Source organism: Dipteris shenzhenensis, chromosome 8, assembly GCF_047967505.1.
Source record: "Dipteris shenzhenensis isolate YYH24624 ecotype China chromosome 8, Dip_SZ_1.0, whole genome shotgun sequence".
NCBI lineage: Eukaryota > Viridiplantae > Streptophyta > Polypodiopsida > Gleicheniales > Dipteridaceae > Dipteris > Dipteris shenzhenensis.
In genome coordinates, this window is record NC_141603.1 from 4,191,210 (window position 1) to 4,213,917 (window position 22,708).

Genomic DNA, 22,708 nt, shown 5'->3' on the forward strand with positions numbered 1-22,708 from the left:
CTTTTACTATGCTTCTTACACTACATCTTCATGTAGACTAGCAGAAAGTCCCGTTGAGTGGCTAAGGGATGTCTTGAGTCCAAAAGTCCCCACTTTACTTGAAATTATGAAGCTATCTATTTGAGCTTATCTTAATTGGGCTACTCCACCTTTTTAGGTAAGAAGTCAATTCATTTTCTCCGTTGAAAAATTAATGCCTTTTCAAGGAATTTCAATTTATACATATGGAACAATTTGTCAATATTAAGGGCCTTTAGAATAGGTAGATGGGAAGTCTAGATGAGTAAACAAATGGAGAAATTAAGTGAGAGCATACGGGGTATAGATGTACATTGGAAAGGCAACATCTTAAGTGACAACATAGAGAGCTTGGATCTCTAATGGTTTGCTTAGTTTATCTATTAAGTACAAAAGAAAAACACTTTCCCATCAAGCTAAAACAAATTGGCGATCTTCAACTATGGTTAGGGCGCAACTTACCTAATTTTAATCTTATTTAATTATCTTCTTTCATCTTTAACATTACATAGATTAAAATTCAATCAGCTACATCAATTATCAACGACCCCTCCCCACTTATTATGAGGGTAAGAATTTAAGACGCTTTTACTATGCAATATCTTCATGTAGCCTAATGGAAATTCTTGATGAGTGGGTAAGGGATGCTAGGAATCCAAGTCCCCACTTTGCATGAATTTTTCAAGCTATCCCTATGACCTTATCTTAATTGGGTTATTCCACCTTTTTACCTAAGAAATCAATTAAATTTCTCCATTGAAAAAAATAAAAGCCTTTTCAATTGGATGTCTCGTATACGTTTGGAACAATTTGTTGATTTTAAGGGCCTTTAGAATGGCTAGATGGGAAGTATATATGAGGAAGTAGATGGGAAGTATATATGAGGAAAATAATGGGGGAATCAAGTGAGAGCATAGAGGGGTATAGACAACTTAAGTGATAAAATAGGGATGCAACAACTTAAGTGATAAAATAGGGATGCAACAACTTAAGTGATAAAATAGAGGGGAATTAAGTTACGTTTGGAAAGGCAACAACTTAAATCATTCAAGGGATGCGATAGATAGAACCAAGCAAGCCATTAAATATCCAAGCTCTCAATAAACAAAAGAGAACACATCTTTACAAATATAGTTAAGAAAGAAACACCTTAGTAATGCACACACCAATTAGCTTTGCTTCACACTTCATTTCCACCTTGATGAATATCTAATAAGCAATATTCTCAAGTTATGCACAAAGGTTTCTAGGCTTTCAACGGGTAATTGTACCACAAGTCATGTCTGTTACGCCCTTCTTTTACAAACAAATAGAATTTATGCGACACCATCTAACTTGTAAGGTATTTAGTTTTGTTATTTTTTAATTGAGGTAGAAGGGCTTGTTCACAAAGCTACATCCATTACCATCTACAAAAATTGAGCTTATTACACGTTGTTAGTGTTTGAACTTATCAAGGTACTAACATGAATACTTAATAAACAAAGATCAATTTATTGCAATGACTCGCATGACTAATGAAAGGTTATGTCATCAGGGACTCGCATGACCAATGAAAGCTCACGTGATACCATGATCGGAGTTGGTCATGTTAGGCATAAGAGGCGAATGAATAATGGAAGGAATGGCAAGAAAATGGTTTTTTTTTTTTGTCGATAAAAAGTCCAGAGTATATTAACAAGAAAAAAGATAATTACAACTGAGGAAATTTGCATGAATAATGGAAGGAATGGCAAGAAAATGGTTTTTTTTTTTGTGGATAAAAAGTCAAGAGTATATTAACAAGAAAAAAGATAATTACAATGAGGAGATTTGCATGTGTATTCAAATATTACAAAAAACATCTAACTCCAGACACGACTAATGATCCTCAAGGCAAAGGTTCTCCTTTCCCCAAAACTGTGAAGTTCTCTGTCTCTTTTAAAACATAGTCGCTTCAGTTACTAATCACAACACCAGTTGACTAATTTAGTCACTTGACTCTTGCAAACATCCCAGTAATGCCGGAAGAATTCAACAGGGACTCCATCAGGTCCAGGTGTCTTATCTTTTGCCATTTGCTTGACCGTATATTTTAGCTCATCCTCTGAGAAGGGAACCTTTCTTGGCAAGTTAGAAAGACATGCATAAATTCTCTCCTCAAAGAGAGCTGGTGGCACTGGCTTCACACGCACTATGCTTGCCGTATGTTTAGCAAATACACTTGCAATCTCATCTTCGGCTGTGACTGCTCTACCTTTCTCATCTAAAGTATAGAGACCGTTTCTCTTTGCCTCTTCTCTCTGACGGCTCTAAAAAAGAAAGCAGAGGGTCTGTCGCCTTCCTCTAGCCATTTCATCCTTGATTGGATACGAGCTGCTGCAAGCCCAGAATGCTCCTGAGCTCTGAGATTGAAGTCAATCTCGTTCAGTAAAGTTGAGATATAAGATTCCTCTGGGTTCTGCTGCAAGGCTAGCAGTAAAGTTACCCTTGCATGTATGGATCTGCTTCTCTGAGACCTCGATTTGCCATACTGTTTCGCAATGTTCACAACTGCACTTAGGCATTTGTTCCAACAAACCACCGGATGTCTGTAGACCTCAGCATTCTTCCTCCATTTCTTTGAGATCTTGCCATCAAATTCCTTCCAACCCATGAAAGATGTATTCCATTTGAAAGGAATGGGTCCTCTAGAGGTCGAATTTAGCATTAGCAAATCAAAGCCTACAACCACCAGAAAGTGATCAGAATCAAAGACTTCTAGCAAAACTTTCCCTTGCAAATACGGTTTGATCCACCAGCTCCCTTGAGAGAAATAGAACCTATCCAACCGGGCCGTCGTCCAGAAGCTTCCAGCCGGCTTTTGTGCCAGGAGAACATGCGTACATTGCTCGCGCTATCAATGCTAACTGCATAAACTAGCCCACATGATAATTCCAACAAATTCCAAGCATCCCTCTCGTTCACCATGATTTTTGTTGCTTCATGCGATCTATCCTACATGTTAGTTACACTGTTCCAGTTACCCATCACAACCACTGCTTTATTGATAAGAGCTAAACGAAGTCTTTCCCAAAGGACTTCTCGCTGCGTCGAAACGTTGGGAGCATAATCTAAGCAAACAGAAAAGTCTACACCTTGCAACTTGACATCTACCAAAAGATACTCTCCCTCAGGATCCCTAAAGACTACGAGAATCGTGAAGGAGTCGCAAACTAGGAGCGTAGTTCCACCTCTTCCAGCAAAGGGACTGTTAGAAATACATGAGTAACCAACTATCTGGAGTCCTTCAATGTTTTGCGGGCCTGCTTTCAACTCTTGTAGCGCAACAACCTTCTGCTTGTGCTCACGAACCATGTTACCAGGCCGAGCAAGCACCTCTGACATTCCAAGAAAGGAAGGCCAACTGAGGCCTATTCATCCTGACATCAGAGATCATCATCTATAGCACCTTCATGTTCCATTTTGTCCGCTAGCGGGGCATAGATGTTAATGAAGGATGAGCCCTTCCTCGCCCTGCTTTTGATTATTTCCCTAAGCGATTCAGCCTTCCTTGAACTCTCACCTTCAACATGCAGATCCTGCATGTTCTGTTTTCCCTCCTGTTTCTTTCGAAGGGCGCCTTTAACCTTGAGAAAAGTCTCCCCCCTCGGGGGCTCCAACCTCTTTAACTCCAACATCTGCTGAGGAGAGTTCACGAGCTTGTTCTCCCTTGTCTTCCTTCCTCCAAGGCAGTGCATGTACCATTTTCGTTTCAGAGAGTGTTGTCGCAACCTTTTCAGTATCTGGTACAGCCGATGGTCTATCCTCCGACTTCTGTTCCGCCACCATTTCTTTATCGGACTGAGATTAGAATGCACACTTTGGGGGAAGCTTGCTTAGGTTGAGCTGGTGGAAGATACAACGTAAATAATGCAACGTCTACTTCACTTAAACAGGGTCCACCCGAGGAACTTTAATAAGAGATCACAGTTTGCAAATGATAATTTTGTAACATCCTCCAGTCAACTTGCAAAAGTAGGAATAAGTGCAATTGCTGAAGTAATTATTATGAGCATAATTTGAAGTTTCACCATATTCACCCTTTGCAAAATTAGTTTCACCATACATCAATTCAAAATTAAGAACGTAATTTACAATGCCTCAAAACAGTAATGTTGGACAAGTAGTCCCAAAATGGTAGCAAGAAGAGTTTGCAGGGTTCTAATCTCTTAGTCCCTTGCATTTTGAAATTCTTCCATGCTCATCACCAAAGAAATACAACCTCCTTCTTAAGCGAGAGCCAATGTATGTTTGATGATAGACATTACATCTCCACCGTCCACAGTCTAGCATCGTAACATTATTCTCCACGTTTGCGACAACTTCACCCGCATCTATGACTACGTAGTTGTGTCAACGTCAATACTAGCAAGTGGCTGTAAGATGGCGGCCTCTTTGTGCACCATCGCCTCTGCACCATGGCATTGTCCTACTAACATCTCCCACGAAGTGCCATAACATCCTCGCCGGTGAGCCTCGAAATTCTTGATGGCAGATATCACATCTCCAACGATTTCCTGCTATCATTGTAACGTAGTTGTGTGCTACTATTGAACCTCCATTCCTCTCTGGAGCCATTAAGTGCTGTCAAATTAAGGAGTTCAGTCAATTCAATTGCTTTCATAATCATCAAAAAAAAAATTATCCCTTTGAAATGCATTTTTAACCTAACTTCCAATATCACATAAATCATGTATTGCTGCTTATATTGGCAGTAAACAGAGATTACTGCACAGAAACAGAGAACCTGCTGCGGATATATGTGACTTCAACCTGCTCCTACAAATTTGTCTAAACAGAGAAACAGAGAACCTGCTGCATATTGTTAAAAAGACATTCAGAGAATATTTGCAGAGAAACAGAGAAGTATCTATCAACATGTATGTGAATGAACCATCATCTGAAAAATAGTATCCTTTGTCTGTATAACAAGCATACTTCACTTTCCAAAACTGCAATTGAGACATTGAGGTATTTGCAGAAAAACAGAGAAGTATTTATCAACATGTAGTTGCAGAGAAATAGGAAAGCATTTCCCATATGCATCCAAATAAAGTAAAAGTTTTAACATAATTGAAGGCATGCATTATCCCAACAAAACAAGTAAATGATGTATCATGCATGTGAATGAACAATCATCTGAAAAAGTGTATCCTTTGTCTGTCTAACAAGCATCCTTCACTTTCCAAAACTGCAATTGAAATAAACACAAACATTAAAGAGTTCCGGTGTCAACCCTCGCTAGTCACTCCTTCTGAAGATTCCTCATTACATCTAGAAGCCCAGTCACAGCTGTTGCCAATGTCTATGTTTCTGCTGCCTTGCGACCCTGAACAGAATCTTTATGCTGATCTGCCATTAATTTCGCTGTGTTGGCCATGTCAACAAGGGAGTCCTCCATCTTCCGATCTTTACACGGTCGAACATCCCCAGGGACATTGGTCGTTGGTGATTCTGTTTTGACAGGGAGTTCTATGTTGTCACCTTCATCAGCTTCCCAAATTGGGCCGTCACTGTTTCCACCCACTGCCGAAGCATGGGTGTAGCTAACCACGTTTGCCCAGCTGTGCATGTACTCATCAATGATATCAAACCACTGACAAGTTACCTTTCGATCATTGCCGGAGATGGAGTTATGGGCCTTATCCTTCTTGTAGTCGGCATATACTCGACCCCATCTCTTTTTGCAGCTTCCAGCATCTTTGTCACAGTCCGGAAACAACCCAGCAAGTTGAGTGGCAACTTTGGACCATAGGTCGACCCCTTGCTTTGGTGTTTTGACAAACTCATCGTGCATTGAGCCATGAATGTGGATCAACTGGACAACCCAAGCATCCTTCCAGAACTCCCTCTTCCGTGTTTGTTCTTCCATGTCCTTCTTGCTTGGTGGTTGATGCCTTTCGACCTCTCTTGGAGTTTGGGGGTTTGGTGGCAGCCTTGATTTCCTGCACCTCCTCATCATTGCATTGTTCACCTCTACGTTTCACAGAAAGCTTATTGACCTTCTGTGAAACTGAACCCCCCTCCAATTCATTGATCCCTTCAGAGGGTATAGTTTGGACCTCCCCTTGTGATGGCTGCGAGATTTGCTGCATGGACTGGAAGCCAACAGGATGGAGCCGTTCGTATGGCCTAAATGCAAACAGTGAACTAGGAAGAGGGGACAGAGGAAAAGTCCCTGCAACACGAGGGCGACCTGAAAGCAATGGCGACCTATGGGCTGCTGGAGTGACTGGCAAAGGCATGTCACCAAAGTTGGATGCCTGCGAATATTGAGAATACAAGGGGGTGAACTCGATGTCCTGTGGGTTCTGAGAATCCATATGGGGAATCCTACAACACGAGAACACAAAAGTATGAGAGACTAATGGCAGCAATATATAAGCCATTACAACAAGAGCTACAAATGTATAACCATAAGAACACAAATGTGATTGAGCAGATGGGATACTTACCGGCTTCCCCACAGAATGCTCAGCATATTGACATTCAAAATTGGGTTTGCAGGGTCTAACTGGCAAAAAATTAGGGCCACTGGCCCTCTATATTAGTTGATTATCTCTTAATAGAGGCCGAACGTAAAAGGCAAATTCAGCCGTGACAAAGGGCACTAAAGGAGAAGGATGACATCTGCAAATGCTCCACTTGTGTGTCCATGACCTGGTCCTACACTATCCACCTATCTAGGGGTGATTCGAGCAGCCCTGTGGTCGGGTAGGGCAGACTGAGAGGTCACCATGTAGTCACCTAGATGTCAGCCCCCATTATATCTGCCAGTGAGGAGTGCAGGCAGTAAAATTTCCACACTTGGGCAGATATAATGGAGTCGAACCACCTTCCTAACAACTATAGATCACCTCCACCTTGCAGCTACATTGCTTCATTTCTTGACCATTTCGGTGGTCTTCTTCTTGAGCTTCAAATGTGCTGCAAGTTTGAGCTCTTACCTTCAATGGAGACTGAGTGTTGTAATTTCAGCTCATGCTTGCACGTTTGTGTAATGATTTCTTCGAGCCTCACCCTCCTGAGCACTTGAAATTCAGAAGATGTACAACTAGAAATGCATCTTAATTCTGCTTTGCCATCTCATCAATGGCAATAGGAATTATGACATCCAGAACAGTCATACTGTTTGGAATATTGCATTCTGAGAAGGACAATGGGACGTTGAACGGTGGATGGAGATATTGGGGAAAGAAGGAAAAGCAGCGTTCTGATGTTGACGAGATGCAAGCCAAAATCAATAAATTAGCCTCCCCTTTTCTCGTCAGATTTCCTACAGTTTTCGTAATGAGAGAGGCAGGGGAAGGTGTCAATCGCCAGAATTGTGAGGACGAACCATGAGGAGAGTAAAGATTTATGGGAGCAGACGAGAATTGAACGCAATTTCAGTGCATTACAGAGAACGCAGAGCGAGAAATTGCATCTTGAAATTGAACGCAATTTCTGTGCATTACAAAAAACGCAGAGCGACAAAACAAGATGCACTGAAATTGCATTACACAAAACGCAGAGCCCAGTCAAAATTATGAAAGGAGCGTCAGGAAGGAAATCGTTGGCAAGAACGCTTACCTCCAAAAATCGTTGCTTGCAGAGGATGGCAGCCCCAAAAACGTTGCTTTGAGGTGGAGAGAGACTTCCAGATGGAGAGAGGATTTCTGAAGCAACAAAAGACTCCAAGCGGTGGAGTTGATGGCGGGAAATGCCTTACTGTTCGGAGATTGCTCGTCTTGGATTGGATGAAGCTCACCCTGCCCACCGATGGCCAGCCTCGACCCCCTGCCCACAGTTTCCAGCAGGAGCTGGCAACCGAGTCAGTAGAAGCAAATTAGAAGGGCTTGGCTGTGTGTAATGGAGTGGCGCCCATCCCTGGCAATTGAAGGCACGGATTGGCTGTGGCGTATGAAGAAGGGCAGGCAGGAGCTGGAGTGTAACCGGCCTGAGGCTCTGCTGAACGTCGGTTATCCGCATGCATGACGTCGCGACGACGAGCTCACTCAGAGCTTCACCAATGGCAAGAAAATGTTGCTATGAGGAGGAGACCCGAGTCTTGTAGACAAAACGCGTTGACTAGAGGGGCATAAAAGAGCAAGCTCATGGGTTGCTATTGTGCTAATGAGGCCATGCAGCATGCTCTATGGCACCTCCCGGCGTTTTGCTCGGCCTTCCTGCACTAGTGCTGCTGGAGCTAGCCGCCGCACATCCAGCACAAGTAGAATTCAGCGCGAGTATGAAAGACCCACCTTCAAAGCAAGATTGTTTGTACCCTTTGAGCAACAACGGCTCATTGGTACTGCAGTGGAAGAGATTGCTACACACCACTGTGCGCAGGAACCATGGCTGGAGACTCTCGATTTGTTGGTTCGGCCTGATGCTCGGCTGGATGCTCCTACGTACGCTTACCTGTTGCGCTGGTGTGGTGATGACAAGGCCTTGTCGGACGTTAAGCGCGTCCATGACCACATCATCAAACTTGGCCTCGAACGGAGCTTATTGCTCGGGAACCTTCTTGTACAGGCGTATGGCAAGTCTGGAGCTCCAGAGGATGCCTTGGGCTTGTTTGCCAATGTGCATGAACAGAGGGTGCTCTTGTGGAATTGCATTATAAGAACATACACACAGCAAGGGCGGGCTGATGAAGCCTTTCAGCTATTTGGAAAAATGCGGCACGAAGGCGTAATGCCAGATAAGTTCACATTTATTTGCCTTTTGTCCGTTTGTGGAAGCAAGGAAACCCTTGCTGAAGGCAAGCGGATGCATGCCCTTACTCAGGAGCGAGGACTGGTACAAGATGTTTTCGTGGCCACTGCTTTGCTCAGCATGTATGGCAAGTGTGGCACTTTGGAAGGTGCATGGACTGTGTTTGACACAATGCCCCAGCGTGATGCAGTTTCATGGTCTGCCATGATTACTGTTTGCGCTCAAAACGGTGAGAGTAAGCGAGCTCTCGAGCTCTTCGACCAAATGCAGCAGGAAGGACTTAGGCCGCATAAGGTCACCTTTGTATCCGTTTTTGATGCATGCGCCAGCTCTGCATTGCTAGCGGAAGGCAAACTAATGCACATTTGCATGGCAATTCATGGGGTTGAACCGGACGTAGTGTTGGGAAATACTGTTGTCAATATGTATGGCAAGTGTGGGAGTTTGGAGGATGCACGGCTTGTATTTGACAATATGTTGCAAAGAGATGTTGTTTCATGGAATGCCATGATTGCAGCATATGCTCGGTTTGGACTAGCAAAAGAAGCACTCCAACTCTTTGGTCAATTGATCAGGGAACGTTTAGTGCCAAACAAGGTCACCTTCATCTCCCTCCTTGATGCTTGTGCCAGCTCTGCAACACTAGCCGAAGGGAAACATTTGCATGGCTATATTGTGGATGCCGGACTTGAAACAGAAGTTGTGGTTGAAACGTCACTTGTTAATATGTATGGCAAGTGTGGCAGCTTGGAGGATGCACAAAGAATGTTTGAGAACATGCAGGAGCGGAACGTGGTTTCATGGACTTCTATGATTGCAGCATATGCCGAGCATAGAAAGGGCAATGAGGCACTTCATCTTTTTTACCAAATGCAACAAGAAGGAATAAAGCCAAACAGGGTTACCTTTGTCTGCACGGTTGACGCATGTGCTAGTCAGACGGCACTACTGAAGGGCAAGTGTGTGCATGCCTGTATTTTGGACTCTGGTCTTGAGTCAGATGTCATTGTAGCTAATGCTCTCATTAGCATGTACGGCAAGGGTGGCAGTGTGGATGCTGCTAGGAAAGTATTTGATAACATGCTGGAGCGTGATTTGGTTTCATGGACTGCAATGATTGGGGTATATGCTCAGCATGGACAGGGCAACCAGGCACTGAAACTCTTTGACGAAATGCAGCAGGAGAAAGTTGATCCAAACAAGATCACTTTCATCTGCCTTCTTGATGCATGTGCAGGTAGTGCAATGCTAGAAGGAGGCTTGTGGATGCATGAGACTGTCATTAAGATGGGATTTGTGCCAGATGTTGATGTTGACGCTGCTCTTGTGAACATGTATGGGAAGTGTGGCGGCTTTGAGGATGCCAAGAAGCTGTTTGACAAAATGCCTGAGCAGAATGTGGTTTCATGGACTGCCTTGATTGGAGCGTATGCCCAGCATGGGAAAGCCAATCAGGCCCTTCAAGTTTTTGGAAAAATGCATCAGCAGGGAGTTGTGCCAAACAATGTCACCTTTGTCAGCATCCTTGATGCATATGCAAGCCAAGCAGCAATAGCTGAAGGAAAGCGGATGCATGCTCGCATCATGGAGAGTGGCTTTGAGTCAGATGTCATTGTGGGGAATGCTCTCATTAACATGTATGGAAAATGTGGCAGTGTTGAGGGTGCATGGGAGATGTTTGACAAAATGCCTGCACGGGATGTCATTTCATGGACTGCCATGATTGCAGTATATGCTCAATGTTCAGAGGGCAAGAAGGCTCTTCATCTCTTTGACCAAATGCAACAGAAAGGGTTTCAACCCAACAAGGTCACCTTCATTTGCATTCTTGATGCATGTGCCAGTTGCGCAGCACTAACTAGAGGAGAGGAGATCCATCGTCTCATCCTAGACAGGAAACTTGAATCAGATGTGGTAGTCGGTACTGCCCTTGTGAACATGTATGGGAAGTGTGGGAATGTAGATCGTGCCCGGAGTTTATTTGACTGCATGTTGCAGAGGACTGTGATTTCTTGGACAGCCATGATTGCACTTTACTCCCAGCATGGGCATGTGAAAGAGGCATTCCAACTTTTTGAACAAATGCAACATGAAGGGTTTAGACCTGATGATGTGACGCTGGTTAGTCTTCTTGCTGCATGTAGCCATTCTGGTTTGGTTGATGAGGGTTACCATTGCTTTTCTTCTATGATCAAAGGTGGTGTTGTCTCCCCTAACGTAGATCATTATGGCTGCATGATTGACCTACTTGGAAGAGCAGGACGGCTGGATGAGGCAGAGCTCTTAATTCGTGATATCCCATTTAAACCTACAGTTGCGACTTTCATGGCATTGCTTGGTGCCTGTAAATACCAAGCTGATGTGGAGAGAGGTGAGCGTGCTGCATTGCGAGTGTTTGTAATGGATCCTGAGAATCCTGCCCCATACGTGATGCTATCAAACATTTATGCTGGAGCAGGTAGGGAGGATGATGCAGCAAAGGTGATTAGTAGTGCAAGGGCCAAGAATTTATGGAAAGAGTGTGGGTGCTGCTCAATTGAAGCTAATGGCAAGGTGCATGAGTTTCTTGCTGAGCAGAATTGTTGGCATCCTCAACAGGAGATGATACATCCCATGTTGCAGGGGTAAGTGAGGGAGATGAGAGCGGCAGGTTATGTCTCTGACGATTTGAGCAAGCTCAAGCTTTGCAGTCAGAGTGGGAAGCTGGCAACTACGTTTGGCCTTATTTGTACAGCCCCTGGAACACCTCTTCTTATCACCAAGAGTGTTTGGTTGTGCCCTGATTGTCACTCTGCTGCCAAGCTAATTTCCATAGTTACTCGAAGGACAATTATAGTGTGAGGTTCCAAAAGATTTCACGAGATTTCAGGTGGGGTATGCTCCTGTGCAGATTGTTGGTGATTGGTGGCCTGTGGTATGGAATCTAGCATGCATTGTTATCTCTGGCTCACTGGCCTCTGCAAGCTCTTGCCTATTAACCTTCCAAACACACCTAGTTTTGGCTGGCCTGAACAAACTTGGAATGTGATCTTGTATATGTAATGAGCACCACTTGAAGGGTTAGCCCACCACCAGTTCCTGGTTGGGATCAAGAACAGATTTGTTCAAGTTGCTCCAGGAGGAGACTTTTGTTATACGACACAGAAATAGGTAACTGTTTTCTAAAATTACTCAGCAGGGATCAATTCTAACCCGAAGTGTTCTATCAAGTAATGCCTCTTAACATATTTAATACCGAAATTGTCGGGCTCTATTGAAAACCTCGGCTGCGGCTTAGGTTTCTGTTTGTTAGAAGATTTCTGCTAGTGTTTGCTGTACCAGATATGATTTGATATTTTATTTGTTTTCAGGAACCTGGATTTCTGGGAGAACTTGATTGTGGCAATGCTTATATAGTCTCTTCCCAGCTACTTAATGCTGGTTGGAGTTTCTTGAAGTCAGTGAATTACCTCTCTTAATCTTCAGCAGGTATTCCTGGACTTTAAACTTTGCTCGTTTTGGCATTTGTCTGACCTGAACTATATGTTATGCTGCTTTATTTTGAACACTCAGAAATTAGAATACTGATTGTTATTTTCTACCTGACAAGTATGTACTTTGGTTCCATAATTGCTTCATTGTGTCTTTGTCAGCCAAAAGAAATACTACAGGCTCATAAATTTGACTGCCTTTCAGTTCCATCAATTTGCATTTCATCAAGTCAAGGTACAGCTGTCCTCAAACTTGAGCTACAGCTGTCCTCAAACTTGAGCTACAGCTGTCCTCAAACTTGAGAGTGATCAAGATACCATTTCATGAAGGCCGTCGTACCCCCTTGTCAGAACCGTGCTTAAACGAGGTTACGTGGGGTGCGAACGAAAATCACCCCTGCCAGAGCACGAACACCTGGCATAATGTTTGTATTTCCAATAAAGCTGAATCCTAATACAATAGTATTTTAGAATCAAGGATGGAACCTCTGAAATCTTAGGACAAGAAAGAATTAATGCTACTCCTTTATAAGTGTAGGAGGGAATTACAATGCTTCAACAAATAGGACAATGATAAAAAAGCAAGTCCACGTACCAAGATGTGGTGGGGACCCTGGAATCTCTGTCAAATGCCAAAAACTCAACCAATGGAACAGGCTTAAAGCAACGTTGGCATGCTTTCTTCATCCTCCCTCCATGAAGACATTGTCACAATCACTTTCCATTGTAACCCAACCCCATAATCAAAGACTAGTGGGATCTTCCAATATCTCAATAGAAACTGATCCAGAAGCCTTAATCAAAGCCCAACAATGAAATCATCAATCAAAAAGATGCGACGTGATACCAAAATCTAAAACCATCAAGCCAGTAGTGACCAAGAGATGTTCTAGCATGAAATTGTCAATTCTGGAGTAGAAAAACTATGTCTGCAAACTATGTCTGCAGATGAAAATAGTCAAGTAGAAAGAGAATCACCATTCCAATATGATTAGTGATGCCAAAACATATCCAAGCATTGGAACATGGCCCTTTATCAAAATTGATTCCCGTGATGTCCGAGATGAAAAGTGGAAAGAGTTAACTTGGAAAGTGTGGAAATTATAAAATTGTCAAGTAGAAAAGCCCCTTCTTCAAATCGCAATTGATTTGGAAGAGGAGATTGCATGCAGGCAACGTTCAAGAGGTGCTATTCCAATTCGAAGTGAAATAGGTGTCGAAACAGTAGCAACAGGCTGTAAAACTAATCGCTATCTCAAGATTTCTGATGAATGGAACATGTGCCTGGTTGTTAGCAGGAGGCAGGAAGCCAATTTGAAATTGCTGTTCTGGGCTTTAGCAATTTGAAAACGTGGGAGCATCAAATATCTCAACAGCCAGCATGCTAGAATCAAGTAGCCTAAAGCCACTCGAGCTTTGTAAGGCTAGTTCTAGCTCTAAAACTGAGGAAAAGCTATAAAAAGCAGTTTAAAAAATAAAATTACACTTACAGGTTAATTGAAACATAGATATATTTATTTTATCAAATATTTATAGCCTATATAGTGAGAAATAACTTTCATAGTTTAATTAAATAGTTTTTAATTCCCTTTCTAGAATTTTGGCCCATGACCCCTCTACCCATGTACATGATTAATGCAGAATTCGGCTTAGAACACTTAATTGTACCCTTACCCTAGGCTTGCTAAGGCGATATCTTGAGCTAGATTTATCGAAATCTACCCAAATTGAACCCAACTGTTGCAGCTCATTGTGTAGTATCTAATGTGCATGTGAGTGATCAAGATATTGGCTCTAGAGATAAAAAAATTCACATATTTAGCTTATGTAATCTCATTCTATCCTCATAATAATTAGCATTATTGTTTAGATGCACCAAGGCTCATCTCTAAAGCCAATATGAAAGCAAGTAGAAACTGAAGGGTATAGAATCCATTTGAGTTGGGTATAGAAACCCAGTGCAAATAATCATCAAGCCATAAGGACTGGTACAACCTATGGGTTGTGAAGTCACTCCATGTAGTGAAGTCCACCCCATGCACTAGCTCCCAACCTCTGGTCATTAGAACGTGACTAGTTGTACACATAGGGAGTGTTGACCGTGGCTAATCCTTCTGCAGAAAGATGCCACTATCATGTTAAGATGGTAAATTCTCATGGTGTAAGAACCATGGATAAAACGAGCACTAAACTAAAGAAGACCAATGCATTGGATTTGTAGAAGATGATTGGCCAAATGCGTAATGTCATGTAAGAAAGAACTCACAAAAACCCACACGTGTGATCAGTAAGTATGTGCATAATAAAGTCTTAAATATTAGCTTAAAAAAGGGAACAAAATGTTTAGGCATGTTACATTCCCTCTGTCACTAAGCAATTATTCTCAACTAGAACTGTTAAACGAAGGTGCTCAAATGAATGGCTTCCTCGTAAAGCTGAATCAAATGAGGACAATCAGAAAGAAATCGTTGGTTCCCAATGCGCATTAGTAGTGGGGTAGTTCTGAAATTTCAGAAGATATATGTGTTCAAGCCATCTTCGTCGCCTATGCTGATCTTGAGTATGACAACCTCATCCTCATTAACACCTGCTGGCTGAATCTTATCAACAAAAGAAACAAGTGTAAATTTTTCATAATGCTTTAGCAAACTGACATGAAAAGCATTATGGATCTTCCAATGTGGTGGAAGACGCAACAAATGAAAAGAAACTTCATTGATCCTGTGCAACGTGTTCAATCTGAAAAGGAACATCATACCGTAAATTCAGCTTTACATAAATAATACGGTTATCCGTCTTTGATTTCAGCCTTGCTTTGTTGAATCTCAGAAGACCCAATCATCTTCTTTATATTTAGTTGCCCTCCTGTCACTTATTAGTGGGTGTCCTTCAGTGTTCCTGTGAGTGGAGAATTTGCTGTCTCACACATCCAAGAGAGGAGAGCATATTTTCCAGATATTGTACCTGTGTGGTGGAGCTTCAGTTTATATAGACCTACGTTCTCTCTCTCTCTCTCTCTCTCTCTCTCTCTCTCTCATATGGAGGGAATTATTCTTGGTTAAAGATTGCTTCCGCTGTTGTGCATTACATGTATGGTGAAATCTCTCACATGGGCTCAGGGTCTCGTGTCCTACAGTGGTCACTTAATGTGAGTTCTTTTCCTGTGAAGAAATCTGTGATCCTTTGTTGGATAGTGCCCTGATCTGTGACTGCGTGCATGGAGTGTCCTCCTATGTCTGATATACCCTGGACCGAACAATTGTGGCACATCTTGGATTGAGGTAGTCAATGACTCAGCTCATGTCTTGGAACCCTTGCTGAAAAAGACAGTGGTACCTCCTACGGATCTCATAATATCTGGGGCACATCATTCGGAACCTTGCTGACTATGAGCATGGCCAATTGTTTATTGTCCACCGATTGCCACCAATTGATCTCTTAGAACCTTCACCTTTACCTTCACCTTCAGCAGAGGACTCGCGATAGTTTCCCGTCGTCCATCTCAGGGATATTGGAGAGACACAATATATGCCATATTATTAGTATCGAACAGATCCTTTAGAATTATCTAGGCCTCGAATGACTTCACCATCAGAATTATCCATGTGGAAGCTCCGAATCTATAGTCGTCCCCAAGGTGCCTCAGCATCCTGAGCGCGCACGCTCTGATGTCCGCTGGATCCACAGCCTTCACAAACTTCTAATGGCATCCACTTGATCATGGGGCTTGGTCTCCACTCCCTTGGTGGCTCCAAATCTTGATCTTCTAGATTGGATAGTCGATTTCATCAAAGATTCCCGTCTTACAAAAGTTTGGGATTGGCATGTGGGATGCCATGTCATAGTATGTAGATCAATTGAAAGAGGATTCCAACCACAAAGCACACTGCACCAAACTTGACAGATGGCACACTTGACTCATCAGATGTGACCTTGCTCTCTCAGTTGTCGAAGTAGACTACTAATGTTGGCCTGACTCTAGATCTTACTTACCTGGCTCTGATTCCATGATAGCTTCTAACAGTCCAGCCTCAACAGTGGAATAGCTTGGAAAGATTCACCAAGGTCCAACACTGGTCTGGAAGAGTATGTACAGCAATGCCGACAGCCAAAATACTTTGGATAAATTATGCTCCAAATAGGACAAGATACACTCTCAGTGTACCTCACACGTGCAGCACTCTGCTGCTCAGTCTTGTACCAAAATGGGTTGGGTATGCTGCACCTACAATCTGTCTCTCCTCTTGCTGCTCCGTGCTCTAAGGAGCTAGAGTGGCTTCCAGTTATCGAGGAGAATGAGGGTGTACTCGTCTAATACAACCCCCTGCCCCACCGTCCCCAAAAAAGAACCCACACCCACTCACCCAAGCTGGCGGACCCAGTCCTGGAAGTGGCCGACCTGCTGCAGATCTGGCCAACTCTCACATGATCCATCAACCGCCTTTTTTGGCCTGGCCGACCTAGATCTGGGCCTACAAATAGACCACTTGCTCCAGTAGTGCTGCCTATCATACTGCCCAGGTGGAATCCACGCAGCCACTAGATCGGCCTTCCCTTTTCTCAGATCTGCCCATGTGGCAGTTATGCCTCATGTGCAGTCTCATCATGGCATATCTTGTTACAGGTGTCCTGCCTATTACTTTACTATTACACAAGAGGTATAATCCAAGGAAAATAATGAAAAAAGTATGCACAGTCTTAGATATGAAGTCTTTTATCTATGGTGTTTCGGCCTTAGGTATGTTTTTAATGATTGAACATAAGCTGAAAACAAAAAGCGGGGAGCTGAATAGCTTGTTTTTTTTTTTGTTTCAAAAGAGAGTTTGATTGAGTAGGCTTGTGCTTTTTAAGTTAGGAATTCAATTTCGCCTCTTTGTAGGAAGCGATACCTAAGTGTAAATGGTCCTTTTAGTTTTTTATGTCTTAATTGAGAGAGAGAGAGAGAGAGAGAGAGAGAGAGAGATTATTCCAGTTTTTTGGAAGATTTTGTTTCTTGACTTGCTTGTTTATTTTTGCTTAGTCACCTTCTTACTTTCTTCTTTATTTTCTCTTTTGTTTATTTGAAGTATTTTAGTAAGCATTGGGTTTGCCCAAGAGACTCTGCGGGTCTTTAGAAACCCACTATAGCTGCTTATGCTTGGGCACTGATGACGACATAAGTGTTGATTTGCTTGCTAAGTATGTCTTTCTTTTTGTTTTTCCTAAAAGTTTTTGTTTACCTCTTTTTTCTTCTCTTTTATTTTCTGTGTAGATTTTTGGTCTTTAGAACAACAAAAAGTCTAAATTTGTATGATTGGACTTATTCTAGTCTTACAAAGGTATATCTTGTTACAGGTGTCCTGCCTCAATATATGAACCCACGTAATCCAGGCATACTTTCCTAGTTATGGTTTTTTACAAATCTACCCAATCTATTTTGGCTGAGATATCACAGCTGTCTATTGTTCAGGGATTGTTTTCCAAAGAGTCTCTTTGCCAAGAAAATCAGTGTACTTGGTTTGATCATATCTTTTGTTTGTATCCTTCTGAATTAATTACTTAAGGAACTCCTATGGTGTGATGGAATGGATATGCCACTGTTTGTAGTCACTTCCTCCTCAGTGTTTCTGTATACAAGTTTGAATTCAGCTGCAAATATCATGAATTTACAACTCTTCTTTTTCATTTTGGATAAACATGGTCTAAAAGGTTTTGCCTGGGTATTTTCTGTTTGCTGGGACTCTGGCATGTTAGATTGATTTTACCTCTGGTAAACAGAGATCCTTATGTTTGTGTTTTTCTGATTTGCATATGCGATTTGTGAAGAAAGACTTGGTGTTCAGAAAAGTGGAGAGATGGTTAAGCACATCATAATGCAGTTATTGAAATACCCTGTACATACAGTATCCTTACAGGTAAAACAAAGATGTTGATGGTCAGACTGTTCAAATACTGTGTATCTGGCATGCTTCTGTTGCTCTGGTCAGCCACGTGGACTACTACTAAGATTATTCTTTGTAGCAACACTCCTGGAGTAGGACTATTCTGAATTATGGCGGGACAGGATGACCAACTCAGGCTTTGTTGTGCCCAGGTAACAGACACCTGGCATGTACAATGGGATTTGTGGTTATTGCATGCACCTATTTCTTTTGCAGGATTGAATTTCAGAAAGAAAGGTTGAACCCTTACGTTTCAAACTCAGGCTGTAAAGGGTAGGGTATTCACTGAGAGAGGTTAGGAATTTTTTACAAAAAAGAATCAACAAATAACTCTCTCTCTTTGTGTAACCAAAGAGAGAAGCAGAGTGAGAGGCAAAAATAAGTTAAAGCTTGCTGGTATTGCAATAATTCTTTCTATCTTAAATGGTGTGTTGCCCTATCAGCTAAATTTATGCTCGTTTGGGAGAGACTAAAATGAAATCGTTTACACTTCACAAGCAGTTGTAGCTTGAATGAAGAGATTTTGGACTACTTTTTGATTAGCCTTCTCCTTTAGTGCTAGCCTTCGTCATGGCTGAGTCTGCTCTTCACCTCCAGAGTGTCGACAGAAACTCAGTACGAAGACTTTGTATATATGCTCAAATATGTGTGGGTGTGTGGATTTGTATGTGTGGGAGCATATTTTTATACTATGGTCTACACACACACTGTCTACACACACTGTTGGGCGATGATGATGTCAGTGGGGATGTCATAGTAGTTAGTCAGGGAGAGTGCAAGCAAGTTCCCCAATGTAGGATCGTTTGACATCACCGAACAACATTGGAAACACTAGTGATGGTCTTGTCTCTTGCTCGGTAAATCAAAACAAAAAAGTTAGAAGAAACATATATAGAGAAAGGTTTAACTTTTTAGCTAGGTCAAACATGAATAATCTTCATGATTTTGGGGAAGGTAACATTAATTGGTCTAACTTTAAGGCTTTATTAGTTAGCACTCATTATACTAATAATAACATACTTCTTGCACAGCTGGCATTCTTCGCTCTTCTTGTGCCTTTTTTTTTCATAAAGGTAGCACGAATTGTTCGCCTTGATAGCCTTCTTGGGCTCTTGTACTACCCGATCTACCTCAGGAGCTTTCTTGGTTTTGTTGTACCATCAATTTTCAATGGCAAGGGATCCTAGTTGGTTGCAAATTGTGCCCGCGGCCCATCACTCATTCATTGTGTGGCCTTTTGTCTTGCGACACTAGACCTTCCCTTTTTTCGGGTTACCTTGGAATGCCCATTTCCTTAAGGATCTTCTTGAGTTCCTCCTTCATTGCATCCTTCTTTGGCGCCTTTTCCTCTTTGTCTTCGTCATCCTATCTCTTTGTTTCTTGGATGGGTGATTACCTCTTCTTTGAAGACACTCGGTTCCCTTTTTGTAACGCAAGTGCTCATTGAAGTAATTCATTGTACATCCTTGTTGGGTCGCAATCTCCATTCTTCAATCCTCATCCCGTGGTGGTTTCAGCTTTCTGGGTGGTGGGGTGATAGTTGTTTCTAGGTAGTTGGGCAAGTGTTGCTACGTCGGTGGTCACAAAACGAAACAAGCATGCAAACCGAAGCATACAAGAAAGAGTGTACACAAATGCAAGACAAGCAAAGTGGTGTGATTGAGAGAAGAGTTATATTATGTCAAACTGGCTAAATACAACAGCGTTCTAGTAGCACCTAACACATAGAGATCTTCCTCTAGAATATCTTTAGACCCAAACTAATAGACTCATACTCCTATATAAACTATTGTGAAACTAACACACAAGAGGTGGGTACTACCCATCGCTTGGGGCACTTAGATGACAATCAGCAAAAGGAGAGATCCCTCTGCTAGACCTTGGTATAAGGCAAAGTTATAAAGCTAAGTGACAACAACAAGCCAGTGCCACCCTCCCCACCAGGTGCAAGACTTTTCGCCCAATGTGAAACATAAAGCGAAGGATTGGTAATGATTACGTCACCGATTACGTCACCAATCATGCTGTCCATCTCGATGACCATGGAATAGGCCTAGAAACACAAAATTAAACTAAGGATCGATAAGGCATTCAAGCTTCAAGAACTCACGAGTGAGCACAGATTGAAAGTGTGTGACACCATAACAAAGGTGGTGGTGAGGCCAATGCACTCAGATCATGTATGCTAAAACTTAATAATGCCAAAGTAGAAGTGATTTTCAAGCCACTTTGTGAATGTCGTCGTGATCCACCCCACCGGGGCAATTTGCAATTTCATCCTTCAACTCCCTCACATTAAAGCTGCAAGGACATGGCTTGAAACAAAGTTGGGATGAGTTTTGAACCCTAGGATTCAACTAAATCCTAAAACGAAATCCGAGCCCTTCAGCCAAAGGACGAAATGGAACTACAACTGAAAGGTGAAGGGAGACACTTAGCGAAGGATACTTCCCTCAAAAGACATGATAGAGTAAGTGGTGGAAGCATTAGGGGAAGCAACGAGTGCAATGAATCGCTAGTCCAGGAACCATTCAAGTAGAATTAAACACAAGGGACAACGAGGGTCAGATGGAAGTCATACTTACTGCACTCGAGCAGTAGGTTGTCAGGCATGGCATTAATGATCTGATGACTAAATTAAATTCAGCAATGGGCAAATGTTAAGAACAGACATTTAGAAATCAATTATTGTAAAGATGGTGGGTAGTACCCACTGCCTTAATCCATCAAGTCTTAAATTCCTCCTCTATATAAATAGTCAGCAGGTCAAAGTAGGAAGGGTCAGGAAGACTACCATTTTTTTCAAAATTAAGTTATTTAAATAACTCCAAGTATGCCCAAGACTATAACCATTCTCAACCAAGAACAACATCTATTCTATCGAGATGCATAATTTAGAAATCCAAGGCATCCTAGTGTCCACCTCTACACCTTGTATCATGGTGTCCCAAACCTTTTTTTCGGTCCTTTGCCAAAGATACCACATACTTATGGGCACTTCAATTTCTTAACTAACGCATAGTTTAAGAAATTGTGTCATATTATGATTGACCCTAATCCTTACTTGTTGCCCCTTATATTTTCATGCATCTTCATTAAATCATGAGGACCAAAAATGGGTCCCACATTGTCAACGATCGACAATACATATGGACACTATCCTCATGATAAGCCTCTATCTCAGTGTACTTTTCAATAACTATAAGTAGTAATACCTACACCGCAAGTACGTGTTTTTGCGAAGGTTTGTTTAAGTCTTTATCTCTTGCTTGTTTATTTCTATGACAGTTCTAACAAGACAATTCCTCACAAAATAATTTTTGCCTTAACATTTTAAAGCAAAGATTTTCCTGCTTAGCCTTTTCATAATCCTCTCTTCTCAAAAGAGGGTATTTTTTATTTGAGGTTTCTTGGGCATTGACTGAGAAACGTCCTCCTTAAAATTTTCCTTTCTTTTCAAATCGGTAAGTTTATCAAATTTTAAAACAAAACAAGTTTGTCCCAAAGTTTCAACTCTAGAGTTTCATGTGGTATCATTATATATCTTGACATACTTGATTACTTCTTTAAAGGTTTTAGGAGAATTTCTTCTCACCTCAACATTACAAATGTCTTTTAAACCCCTCACATAGTCTCTTATCTTCTAGAATTCATCAACCCCTTTAGCTTAAGGACTGTCTCCTTACAATTAGCTATGTACTAGACTAAAGTATTTTTACCCATATCAATTACTTTAAGCTTCCCATGACATTTTCAACTCATTTTCAAGTAAAATTTCTTGCACGAAAGCTTGCTTAAACTCAAAACAATATTTCTCTAAAGCGCATCCACCATTCATACGCTTTATTTTAAAGGGAAAATCTGACTTCCACAACTTGATTTCAAGAGGGGTATTCTTAAGTCAATGGAAGTTTTGCTAATTTTAGAAGAACGTATTTATAGTGTCCCTGTTTCTTTTGTTTTCTTTCCTTCGTATATTGATCGCTTTAAGTCCTTTAAAATATTCAAGATTGGTTAAAAGCAAGAGGTAGATGCCTCAATAGGAGTAGGTGATTTGACAATAGGAGTTACTAATTGAGAATCATGTAAATTAGAGATGACTTCGGTTAGAGTTGACTCTAAAGCAAGTTTCTATATTACACGTTCGGTATTTCTAGTTTTATGAATTTTGAGTTCAGTATTTCTAGTTTTATGAATTTTGAGTATGAAAGGCATTTCGTAATAACCTCCAGATCTATAGATTGCTTATGTGCTTCCTCTTGTGTATCCTCTCCATAATGGCTTTTTCTTTCCTCACCGCTCTTCCATGTTAACCGAATAAACCCACATCTCCTTGAGTGGTACGGACCTTGAGGGCCTTGGTGTTTTTTGGAAGGGGGTGCGGAAGATGACGTGGTAGACTAAAGTGTGCATTAAGATTTGCTGTATGTTTTACTGAACCAAAGAATCAGAGAGGCGCAGGGAACAACATCGTGACAATCCCAAAAGAGATGAGAGATTTCATGATCAGCAAAAGCGTTGAATTTTCTTGGTTGCTTCCTGGAAGTTACAAACTCTTGCTTTGAAAAGCGTAGAGAC

General features: G+C 41.8%; 2 protein-coding genes across 4 annotated transcripts; one reads left to right on the plus strand and one right to left on the minus strand.

Annotated features, from left to right (window-relative positions):
• Positions 1-4,148: 4,148 nt before the first annotated feature.
• On the minus strand, positions 4,149-8,253 carry LOC147898995 (uncharacterized). Of its 3 annotated transcripts, XR_015541426.1 has the most exons (3): positions 7,612-8,059; positions 5,276-6,372; positions 4,149-4,623 (listed from the first exon to the last, which is right to left on the minus strand). XR_015541426.1 is itself a non-coding variant. In XM_087378260.1 (2 exons), the coding sequence occupies exon 2, from the start codon at positions 5,999-6,001 to the stop codon at positions 5,345-5,347; it is 657 nt and encodes a 218-aa protein (XP_087234386.1). In that variant the 5' UTR covers positions 6,002-6,372; positions 7,612-8,059; the 3' UTR covers positions 5,185-5,344. The 3 variants fall into 3 exon arrangements, 1 of the variants encoding a protein (XP_087234386.1); XR_015541427.1 differs by lacking the exon at positions 5,276-6,372 and having other exon boundaries at positions 7,612-8,253; XM_087378260.1 differs by lacking the exon at positions 4,149-4,623 and having other exon boundaries at positions 5,185-6,372.
• LOC147898996 (pentatricopeptide repeat-containing protein At5g27110-like) lies at positions 8,155-17,615 on the plus strand. The gene is made up of 3 exons (XM_087378258.1): positions 8,155-11,889; positions 12,090-12,207; positions 17,544-17,615. The coding sequence occupies exon 1, from the start codon at positions 8,155-8,157 to the stop codon at positions 11,365-11,367; it is 3,213 nt and encodes a 1,070-aa protein (XP_087234384.1). The 3' UTR covers positions 11,368-11,889; positions 12,090-12,207; positions 17,544-17,615.
• Positions 17,616-22,708: the final 5,093 nt, after the last annotated feature.

What these genes read in the sequence shown, in the direction of transcription:
- LOC147898995 (XM_087378260.1), bottom strand. Translation starts at nt 6,001, where the DNA reads ATGATGAGGAGGTGCAGGAAATCAAGGCTGCCACCAAACCCCCAAACT.
- LOC147898996 (XM_087378258.1), top strand. Translation starts at nt 8,155, where the DNA reads ATGAGGCCATGCAGCATGCTCTATGGCACCTCCCGGCGTTTTGCTCGG.